The sequence below is a fragment of the Pseudonaja textilis genome, chromosome 3 (genome assembly GCF_049901715.1).
Source record: "Pseudonaja textilis isolate UNSWEBS1 chromosome 3, rPseTex1.2, whole genome shotgun sequence".
NCBI classification, from domain to species: Eukaryota; Metazoa; Chordata; class Lepidosauria; order Squamata; family Elapidae; genus Pseudonaja; species Pseudonaja textilis.
In genome coordinates this window covers 88,877,663-88,889,416 of record NC_141992.1, presented here as the reverse complement: position 1 = coordinate 88,889,416, position 11,754 = coordinate 88,877,663, and the positions used below count along the sequence as shown (strand labels likewise).

The following is an 11,754-nucleotide window of genomic DNA, read 5'->3' as shown; positions in this document are numbered from 1 at the left end:
CAATCCACTTTTTTGCTGGTCCACTTTGTGATGTCATATAAAAGCTTTTTGCCTTTTCCCACTTCTGGTATTCTTAAAAAGCGATTCATACTGTTGGAGTCTTTTCTGAAGCTTGAAGATGAAGAGAAGATAATTCACTTTGCTTCTATCCTGGCTGTCAGAAACAGTTCCTTTTTATCCCCTTAGTGGTTTTACCTTTTACTTTATTACTACAAGGGAATAAATGACCGATATTCTATTCTGAATAATTCTCCCCCCCCCTCTCCATGTTTCCATCAGGTTGCTAAGCAATTACTTGAGTAAATAACTGACAAGCTTCTCAGAAGTTGCTCATTGGCTACCACCACATGTGCAAAGTGTAACTGGTGAAAACTAGGTGAGGCATTTCCAAATTTCATAATGTGTTATTGTGACAGATTCTGGTTGCAGATATGAGTTGTAGCATTTTGTTTTAGATTAATTTTATTTAACTGTTTCTTCAATATTCAGGCACCCTGAGTTTGGCATGGAATTGATAAGAGCTGGATCTCTGAATATGAAAGAGAGACTTTTACCTTTGCAATGTGTCTTCTTTGCCCTCCCGAAAATATGAATCACCAATTAATTCAGGCAAAGTAAACAGCCTTATTCAAAGGGGAGTCTCTTTGTATAATACAGAAACAAATGATACATACATTTGGTGTACGTGATACATTAGGAATCAAAGAATAAAAGACATTGATAATATGTGTAATTTTTAACAATAACAAACATTGATTCTACCTAACTTCCTGCAAGTGGTAAATTTATGGCTTACATTATTTCATCCCAGCAGGTTTGTTTCTTCCTTATATCTTCTTTAACATTAACATATTAGAACAACTTAAGCAGTATGAAATTAGAATAACAATATGCAGGATGCTTTTAAACATATCTCCCTTTATACAAATCCCAGCTTTCTAAAAATGAGAGTTTTTAACAATGATAAAACCTCATGCGATATTCTATGTATTGTATATAACATGAATTAAACAGATTATGGCAAACACAGTAATCCTCACATTTCCTTGATGAATTGTAGCTTCTTTAATTACCACCAGGTAGCCTTAGAATTATTTTCAGTACAATATGACCTGCTCTGTCAGTTGCTATCCTAGTAAACTCCTAAAAGTTTTAAAGCAATTAATTTAACATTGTTTGTTTTACAAGTAAAGGGCTTATTTTTAATTAATGACTGAAAAAATAATTACACAAGTTATCTGTCACATGCACATTTTTAAAATAGAAACCACAGGCCAGAATGCTATAAGGATCATTTATATACTAGTGTTAGAACACATAGCCCCATTAAACTAATCAGAGACAAGACTAAACCAATCTTGGGGACAGTGTGTAGGCCCCATACATTCTTGGTTCATGGTGCTCATAGTGTCTCAGTAGTTTTCACAGTGCCCTTCAATTCATGAACTGGCTTTGATATCTTGGAGCATCATGGCACAGTTTGGGAACTAACTGTGGGACCTCACCTCCTTCCTAAGAGACCTCTAGGGGGCGTGCATAAGCGCACCAATTGTGCCTACTATCCCTGTCCTATTGTTTTTTATTTTTCTTATATCTATCTCATGTATTCAAAACTATATTTATTCTTATACCTGTATCTTGTAAGTGATTGACAAATCAAATAAATACTAAATACTAAAACTATGAGCTTAACAGAAACAATGAATTCACAAAGGAGTGCTGTGGGATATTTTAAATTTTTAAGGAAAAATTGTGATTTTCGATTAATAGTTTGTGCACTACAGATGTTGAATATCACTGTGTTTCCCTTTAAAATATCCTGCAGTTTTCTATGGAAACCTGAAATGCCACAGCATATATTCTGAGAACAGCAGTTTCTATGTACTAGGATTTTTACAATGGTCTACAGTTGAAAGATGAATTGGCAGAGTAATATACTGTAATTCCTCCCTTAGATGAGATTTCCAGATGGTACACAACATAATAATAAATCATTAGTTATTAAGAAGGGATGGGGAATTATGATTAAATGGGAAACCTGAATAGTACTTGTACTTCTGAGCAGATAATAACACATCACAGAAGTTTCACTTCTGAGCATTCTAAAGACCAAAGAGGTCACAAATAATCACCAATAGCAAGAAATGTCAGCAAGCAGTATAAGAATCAACACAATTTGTCCCTGTATTATTTATTTCTGATTTTTAAAAGTACCTTAAACTCAGGCAATTACATGCCACCGTACAAGAAGAAAGTTATGAGAATATGTGTGAATTTTGTATAGATGAATTAGGAAATATTTAACTCTATTATACACATCTGGGATACACCCATGGTCCCTTTACACATTGTTTCATAAATGGTGATGATAATGGATGCTTACGAAATCCTGGTTTACACTCAAACTCCATCCAATAATCAGATGCTCTCAAAGAAGTTGACTTAGTAAGCCCCCTCAGTTGAATATTGTTACGGTCCATGCCAGCTTGATTAGCTCTGCAGGTTTCTGAAGAATAAATAAATGTACTTGTATATTAGATTCATATAGCATGCTAAAAATAGTGTTGAATAATTTTTGGTTTTTTTATGTCTTATGTTAAATTATGGATGGCAGTGAACTTTTAGGTATAACACAGATAAATTGAAGGGGCTAATAATCATATCAAACATGTTGATTTCATCAGACTAATAGAATTGCTGTTCCTGACAATTAGATATTTGTGATAGTCTTAGATTTTGGATACTGATTATAATGGTCTTAGACTCTGATTTTCTGAAGAAACTTATTCATTGAGTAAAAATTACTATATACCCTGCTGCAAATAAATATATCCATTTACACTATAGAATGGTGATTATTGTAACTATGCCCCAATTTTGAACTTTTAATTATTTATTTGCACATTTGTATGTGTGTACATATAATGCATGCATCCAATAAGCAATCCTGCAGCTATTGCCAAATAGAACAAAAGAAATAAACAATAGATCCAGAAAATTAAAAACAAATAATAAAATATATCCCAAATTTATCTTAAAGCATTACAAGCATCAAAAGCACTCTATTCTATTATATATATAAAAGCATCTCTTGCCAGTGACATCTACCCGACCCATTAGAGGGAGGAGGCAGGGAATGCTGCAGGTCCCACCCATGAGGGAAATACACCTGGTGGGACCAAGAAGAAGGGCCTTCTCTGTGGTGGCTCCATCTCTCTGGAACATCATTCCCCCAGAAATTAGAATTCCCCCCTCATTAATACTATTCCAAAAGGCACTGAAGACCTGGTTTTGCCAACAGGCCTGGGGAACCCAGAGAGGGATGGAACCCATCAAATGGCTAGTGTGACCCGCTGTTGTCGGGGTGGAGGGGTGGGAGTTGATTTTTGTTTTGTTTTGTTTTTTGTTTTCCCAAATTTTGTTCTATTGTACTTTACTAATTTATTTGATTCTTTTTGTTAGCTCTTATTGTTTTTGTTTTTATTTTTTGTTTTAAATATGATTTTACATCGTGTAAGCTATCTTGAGTCGCCATGGGCGAATAGGTGGCAATATAAATCAAATAAATAAATAAATAAATTAAATCTACTACTCATAATATTATTTTAAAAAATAGAAAAGGCATTAAGAATATATGGCATATTAAGATGTGGTAGCAAAATGGGCATGACAACTATGGGAGAAATATAAAAATATGTTTTAAAACATAAAGTACACTGAGGTATAAAAATGTGTCTTAAGGATAATAAAAATGAAGCTGACTATATTGACTGGGGAAGAGAATTCTAAGGTATTGGTGTTGCCATTGAAAAAACCCTATCTAAAGCATGCTTCTTTGCAGGGTAGAAAGAATATAAGAGAAAATCGCAATTTTTATGCTTTTGAGTTATATTTAGGGTTATCCTTTTTCTTCGAAGGATATTTTGTCATCACAATAGGATTTATCAGTTAACTGTATACTTACGAACACATCTTGGAACACCTCTCCAATGACCATTCTCACACATCGCAATTGGAGTGCCCTCCATTTCATACAGCCTGTAGCACTGATAGATCACAGATTCACCTGATAAAAATTCCTGTCTACCATTGCTTAGAAGCATTGCATTACCAATAGCAGGTGGAGGACCACAAGTTGTTGGAATCTCTACAAGTAAAATATTTAATAAAAGGATATATATTAGACTGACTAACAAGTCAGCCCTGGGTAAAATTGTACTATACAAAAGTATGGAATGAGCAGAATGATTTTTTTTTACTCTGAAGGCCAATTTCAAAAGACTTTCTCCTATTTATCATTGGATTCTATATTATATTCTGTGACTGTTACTGCTCCTATTCAATTATTATGAGAGAGTATAGCCAAATAATATCTTAATTATCATTATTAGACAAAGATATATTTTATTTTATTATAAACAGTAATAAATACTAACAACTATAAGAAAATTCCTGCAAAGTTATGAAACTGTACTTAAAACAATATTAAAAATATCTTGTTATTAAAAATCATCTTAATAAATTAATTCGAATCCATCCTGATCATGAAGTAGAGTGATTTCCTCTTTATATTGCAAGAAATATATATATCTTCTGTGCCATTATGTCTCTAAATTTTTGGTTTTAAAATACTCCAAATTTAGGATACAATAATCTATCATATCTCAAAAAGTGGATCTTTCCAGAAACTCTCCATTTCTAATACTTCTGATCTCCCACTTTATCCAGCATTTATTAAGTAATAAATTATAATTTCTATTTACCACTCCCCATTTTTTGTCCATTTCTGTTATGAATTCTGTCTGGTATTAGGACATTTTTTTTTGAAGAAACCATAGTTCAGTTACAGAATTAGTTTCTATTCCAGGAATCTCAGGTTAACAAAGTCACAGATTATAGTTATTCTTCATGAGTGTGTGTGTGTGTGTAAATATACTTCTTTCTGAATTAATATTGCCAGGTATAATATATGTTTGGCTCTGCACATTTTTCTAAAATCAAGGTTTATTTTATTGTTTTAAAGTATTTTTTAAAAAATAAATTCTTAACTAATTAATAACATTGAATTAACATAATTAATCACATTTGTGAAAATTGAAACATTGAAGAGTTAGGACATTTTCATAAGATATAACAAGAGTATTTTTCTTAACTGACAATATACAAAGTTGATGTCATCAAGAGTTCCTATATAAAGATAAAATATTGCACTTTCTAAGATCTACGATCCTAAGAAATCCACAATACTCATATAGCCCATTGCCATTTTATTAGCATGAAACAATAATATCGTAACTTATACTTTAAAGATATGCTCTTCACATACTGAAAATATATAACATATTGGATTGGATTTAAATTTAGTGGAATTCTGTCAATAATTGGGATTCCAATTGTAAAATCCTCCAGTGAATGGAAATCACTGATATAGTAGTTACAATGATAACCTAGAAAACAGAAAACCAGCCTTTGGCATGAATGACAGCTGGATGACTTTGTGCCAATTATTCTTTCTTAGGCCAACACATCTGATAGGAGGCAGGAGTATCAGATGTTTGCCACCTTGAGTTTGTATATATATATATATGTTCTGTCTCACTTGTAGCCAACAAGTGAGAGTCCAAATGTCCCAAAGAAATAAACACGAACAAATAATACCAGAAACCACAGAGTTAACTTTTCTCTGTAATCGTCATTGGCAGCTTTCCCAGAAACTGTTTTCAAGCTGAGATAACGAGCCGCAAGATAATTCAGGAACAGAGTGCTTCTTCAAAGCTGCGCAGTAATTAATGAAGTTTGATCCGGACAAGGATTGTTAACTAACATGCCTCCTTATATTCCTTGGAGGGGCGTGTCAGTCTCTCTAATTAGTCTCTGACTTGATGTTTCTTTTCAAATTGTTCTTGACGTCTCAACCTGCGTCTAGTCCTTGCATCAACCCAACATTTGTCATCACTCAAGGACTATGGTATGTTCTGTGGATCAGCTGCTGACACCTGAGGCATGATTGAAGTGGAAGGTTCTGGAGAGGATGGTGTCTCCAACACTCCCTCATCCTCCTGGCTCACATCTGCATCTCTCGTTAGAGCAGGCTCCAATTCCAATGCCAAACCTTCCTCATCACTCAAACCTGTGTCTTCTGATACATCAGACTCAAAGCTCACAGCAGGCTCAAACCTTCCAGTCACAACATTATATATATATATATATATGATATACACTATGTGTATGTATATATGATAATCTAAGTTTGAGATTGCTGAGTTTGAGATATTTTATTGTACTTGCTCAATTTTTTTAAAAAAGCATACACAGATGATCTCTTATAAAGTTTAGTGTCCTTCTTAAAATTCATTTTTTAATATATTACAGGGTAATTGAGCTTGTTTCTTACCTGGCTCAGTAAGTAGATTGACCAAGTCATCATATGCAACTTGCATCTGCTGGGATACTAAAAGAGCAATGCAGATTGCAAAAAGGAGGTTGTAAATTTCAATTATATAAAGTTTTGCAGAGAGAAGAACTTAATTTCTATTAATGGAATAAGTTAAGAATCTTTTTCTGCACTGATAAGCTCTGCTATTTCATTGGGAGTAAAAATTCTTGCCTGTCATTTTCTGCAAAATGTAGATGCAATGGCCACTTCCCATTCTCATTTATAGAACTGTTTGTAAGTCCTTCTATGTATCAGAAAGAAACATTTCATAGTAACGGATTCCCACCTTTCCCCCACAAAATTTTTTTCAGTTAGACAATTTTGCACCCGCATTGAAATCAACGAATGTAATTATTATGTAAAACTTAATTTTCATTAATTTCAAGGTCTGGAACCATTTCAATATTGGTTATGCATCCTTTCTGTGAAACCACTTTCCTTTTTCCTTTATAGTGCAGATTTTCTCCCCCAATTGTTTTGGAAAGGAGAAGACTGCAAGTCAGGAATAGTAATGGAGCTTTTTCCTTTAGCATGACTCAGAGCTAATTGAATCAACAGCTGTGTTGGTGTGTGGGAAAGGCCTTGGAGGTTGGGCAAAGAGACACAGCCAGGGGAATGGTCAGATAGAATGGAATGGAATAGAATAGAATAGAATAGAATAGAATTCTTTATTGGCCAAGTGTGATTGGACACACAAGGAATTTGTCTTGGTGCAAATGCTCTCAGTGTACATAAAAGAAAAGATACATTCATCAAGACTCAAGAATCATAAGGTACAACACTTAATAATGGTCATAGGGTACAATAAGCAATCAAATCATACTAGGAAACAGTCAATATAGATCGTAAGGATACAAGCAACAAAGTTACAGTCATACAGTCACAAGTGGGAGGGGATGGGGGATAAGGAGTGATGAGAAAGTTAATAGTAATAGTACTGCAGACTTTGTAAATAGTTGGACAGTGTTGAGGGAATTATTTGTTTAGAAGAGTGATGGCGTTTGGGAAAAAACTGTTCTTTCTTCTAGTTGTAGATGAGAGAAAGGGAGATTGCACGATTGATGTTGGCACTACAGGATAAATCGGTTAGAAAAAACAACCAGATCAGCTGAATCTAATTTATTGTAATTGGCTATATTGGCAGAAACTTGTAAGTACAGGTAATCCTCAACTTATGACTACAATAGGGACCAGAATTTCCATTGCTGAGCAAAGTCATTATTGTGAGATGCATCCAATTTTATGATCTTTTTTCCATGGTTGCTAGGTGAATCCCTGCAGGTATTAAATAGTCATGTGGTTGTTAAGTGAACCAGTTAAACAAACCCACTGAGTTTGTTTATCATAAGAGGGCTGCAGGGAAGGTCACAAAAGGCAATCAAATGATCCTGGGATGCTACAGCCATTATAAATACATACTAGTTGCCAAGTGCCTGAATTTTGATCATGTGGCTGTAGGGATGCTGCAATAGTCCTAAGTGCAAGGACCAGAAGTAAGTCACTTTTTCAGTGCTTGGTAACTTAGAATAATCATTAAACAAATGGTTGTAAGTCAAGGACTACCTGTAGAAAAATATAATCCTTCCTGTCTCTTTTATAGCAAGAGAAACTAGGAAGGATCTTTTCTGAGCCGCTTGCCTTTTGTATTATCTAGCTATGGGCTAATCTGTCTCTTACCTGACTATTCCCTTTGCATGATCTTTTTGTCTAGCCTCCCAAGGCCTTTCTCACATACCATTATAATTATACATTCACCTGCCTACTGTTCTTAAGCACTTTTACAATGACTTCATACTTGCACACAACAAGTGCTGTGGTAGGGATCAAACAAGGAACCCCGTGAGAAATGTCAATCTTTTAGATAGCTCCACGCTGCACACCACAGCCCAACATTATTGTTTAAAAGCAGTATCTGGTTTTCCTATATATTCCGAAACAATTATTCAAAAATTGAATAGGAAAAGAAAAAACAAACCACTCTACACACACACACAAAGAAATCCTGGCCCTTGACCACGTGTGACATACCACTTCACACTGTGTATTATTGTCCCACCAACTGTGGCATTTGTCCTCAGAGAAAATATTAAGTGCCGCCCTCAATCATGGATTCTAGTAATATCCTTCAGTGGATAGCTGTTATAAAAATAACAATTCCATTGTAATGTGTTCAACAGGGAAACAAAACAAAAATATTGGTGACTACTTGAACCTTTTTAACGCTTAGCAAAAGTTATTTTGCAATAAGTTTTTGCAAACTTTACTGACTTCTTCAAATGCACAGGTTTGTAATTGGAATTAGAATATAATGTGTATGCTTGCCTGGTCAGAGTACAAAATTGGTTCCGAAACCCAGCCAAATAATTTTGGCATGTGAAAAATTTTGCAACCAGTTTTCCCTGTCAGCAACTAGATGTAAGTGCAACAAATTACATAATAATTTGTTGGTCTTTCAAAACCTTCTAACTAAAATAGCTTTCTCAATTTCAGCCAATAACTGAATTATTAATAATTAATAAAAATCAGTTGATGATTGTTGATGAGAACTGATGAGAATCTTCAACAAAGTCTTTCAGTTACTTACAACATAATATACCCTCTGCATTTCATTTTCATCTAATCCGATTGTTTACCAATAATTTAATGATAAACCTACACATACTTGCCATAAGCAATTATTGCATCTGTTAAAGTGGAACATAGAACTCAAAATTTTAAAATAAGATAAAGGTTATTTTAGAGGCCACAACAGATGTACACATCCATCCTTAATGGTGAGGTTCCTGTCAGTTCTGTAACTATTGCAAAATTCAGAAAGGGCTATCAAGTACCATAATGTATTATATTTCAGCACATAAACTGAATAGACATAACTGAGCATCTAACCACAATTATTTAGCCAATGGATATGAGCTGCAATATAAAGAACAATTCTATTATCTGATTTAGATACAAATATGGTCAATCACAATTTTCTCATGACATATTCTTGTTTTACAAGACTTAATTTAAAATGATTGATATTTTTCTCTACTTTTCCTAAAAAGTACTAACAAAACCATTTGCCCTGCAAAAAATTTACAACCTTTACTTCTCCTTGAATAACTTACCTTTCTGGAGAACACAATTTGTCCATAACAGGACAAAAATTATATAGCTAAAACAGCGCATATCAGTATTTCAGAATGTCAAGATCCACACTGTATAGTTGGAGCTTTTAATCACTGACCCCAATTACTGTCCTTGGGAAGGTTTTTCAACTCTGGATCAACAAAACAGATTATTTACTTATTCATACTCCAAAGTCCACAAGACTTCTGTGTTTATTAGAAACCTGCATTATAAAGTATTAAGCAATATGCTTACCCAAGACAAATATTCTTCAGAATTTGTCAAAGGAAAGGACTATGGGGAACAGACTTTAAATTCCTAAACTAATTCATTATACAAGAAACCCCACATGGGATTTTCTGAGACCCACACATTAATATACAAACATGTTAAATGATCTCTGCCAAGCAAGCATGAGGGGATGGGGCGGGGGGTCATTTGAGCAAAAGAATATTGGGAAAGACTGATTATTCTATATTTTGGAGAACTAATTTTTCCAGTTATATTTGTGTATGTGTGTTTACTGCTGCTTACTAGATACAGTACACATACATATTCTAAATAGGAATCATCTGTTTTAAAAGGGGATCTGTTTTGCCTTTAAAGCTTCTCCTCATCCTTAATTTAGGGCTTTCCTTAGGTAAAAAAATAAAACAATGGAACAAGCTGTAGCTGAGAGAGTAAGGCCAATTAGAGAATTAGAAATTACTCTGCACAAAGAGCAGAGTAATAAAATCATGTTGTAAGAAATAGTTTTAATACTATTTAGTACTATTCCTCCTCTTCCTGAGGAATAAGTGATGGGTTGTCTAGAATTTTAGGGTTCATTTTTAGCATTTTAAAGGTGATATTTGGCATTTTTAGCATGACAGTCTAGGCCTTTAAAAAAAAATAATAATCCAACAATTTTTTTTTCTTAGTCCAGGCCATTTCTTTTGGTATGGGAGAACTTGTTTTTTCATCACTATACAATAGAGAGTGTATTCTGAAAGTCCATGAATACAAATTTAAGTTTTAAGAAAAATAACAATCCCAGCTGAGAAACAGAAATGTAACCCATAAATATGCTGTTGTAGATTGAGCAATGAGAGGCTAGACCAGGGCATGGATGCAACAAGACTTTATTTAAGAAATAAAGGACTGAACGTGTTAGCCCTGCCTGGAGCAGGCTCACAGCGAACAGCGGCTGACCGAACCCTGCAGCTGGCTTTTATAGCCGGCTGTCGAGGGAAGCCAGCCAATGAGGGGCAGCAAACGCCCCCGCAGCATGAACGGACCTGGGTGGGGACTTTGGCAAGTTCCAGGGACATAACACCCCTTCCCCCCAGATGCGAACACGCATAGTCATTTAAATAAGCGGGTGGTCTGTGCTGGCGCCCCGAGCGTCGTAACTCAGGCGAGTTACCAAGTGTCTCAGAGTTCGAAGAAACAGGTAGGGTTGGTGATGGGGTGCGAACTCGCTCGGAGGTCTGCGCTGGTACCGGTGAAGTGCTTCTGGCCTGCGATGCCGTGGCCCCATCAGATGGTTCAGGCGGAGGACCCATCGGGCAGTCCCGGTCTACTGCCTGCTCCCTCGGCTCGGGTGATGGTGGCGAAGAGCCTCTGGAATGGTCTTCGATGAGAGTTTGGTGAGGCACCTGGGGGCTGACCTGTGCCCACGATCCGGCACTGGCGAGGGTACCCTGTTGCTTCCTTAGCTGGTCCAGGTGCCTTCTCCAGATGCGGCCGTCTTCCAGCTGGACTCGGTACGACCTGGGACCGGTGATGGCTACAATCTCCCCTGGAATCCAAAGTGGGTCTCCAGCGTAGTTCCTTGCAAAGACATGTTCCTGCAAGACAAAATCTCTGACCCCCGACATCGAAGCAAGAGGGGTGTCAGGGCAATAGTGAGGGTGGAGCCTATCCAACACAGTTCTTAGGCGTCTACCCATCAGAAGTTCAGCTGGGGATTTGTTGGTGACCATGCATGGGGTTGAGTGTTGGCTTAGTAAGAAGCGGGAGTGTCTGTGATGCCAGTCTTCTTTGCTGAATCTGGCTAACGCTTCTTTTGTGGACCTAACGGCTCTCTCTGCCAATCTGTTGCTGGCAGGATGAAAGGGGGCCGTGAAGATGTGTCGGATGCCAAGATTGGTGGCAAAGCGGCTGAATTCTGTTGAGGCAAACTGGGGGCCATTATCCGAAACTATAGTATCTGGTAGCCCGTGTGT

General features: G+C 36.1%; 1 protein-coding gene across 1 annotated transcript; it reads right to left on the bottom strand.

Annotated features, from left to right (window-relative positions):
* Window positions 1–444: 444 nt before the first annotated feature.
* LOC113436189 (complement factor H-related protein 2-like) lies at window positions 445–9,638 on the bottom strand. Its single transcript, XM_026700469.2, has 4 exons — window positions 9,547–9,638; window positions 6,395–6,451; window positions 3,965–4,147; window positions 445–2,506 (listed from the first exon to the last, which is right to left on the bottom strand). The coding sequence occupies exons 1-4, from the start codon at window positions 9,605–9,607 to the stop codon at window positions 2,310–2,312; spliced, it is 498 nt and encodes a 165-aa protein (XP_026556254.1). The 5' UTR covers window positions 9,608–9,638; the 3' UTR covers window positions 445–2,309.
* Window positions 9,639–11,754: the final 2,116 nt, after the last annotated feature.

Excerpts from the sequence above, each read along its gene's own strand:
- LOC113436189 (XM_026700469.2), bottom strand. The coding sequence starts at position 9,607 with ATGCGCTGTTTTAGCTATATAATTTTTGTCCTGTTATGGACAAATTGT. Across the intron at positions 6,452-9,546 it reads AAATTGTGTTCTCCAGAAAG|TATCCCAGCAGATGCAAGTT; the intron begins GTAAGTTATTCA and ends TTGCTCTTTTAG. Across the intron at positions 2,507-3,964 it reads AGGTGTTCCAAGATGTGTTC|AAACCTGCAGAGCTAATCAA; the intron begins GTAAGTATACAG and ends TTTATTCTTCAG.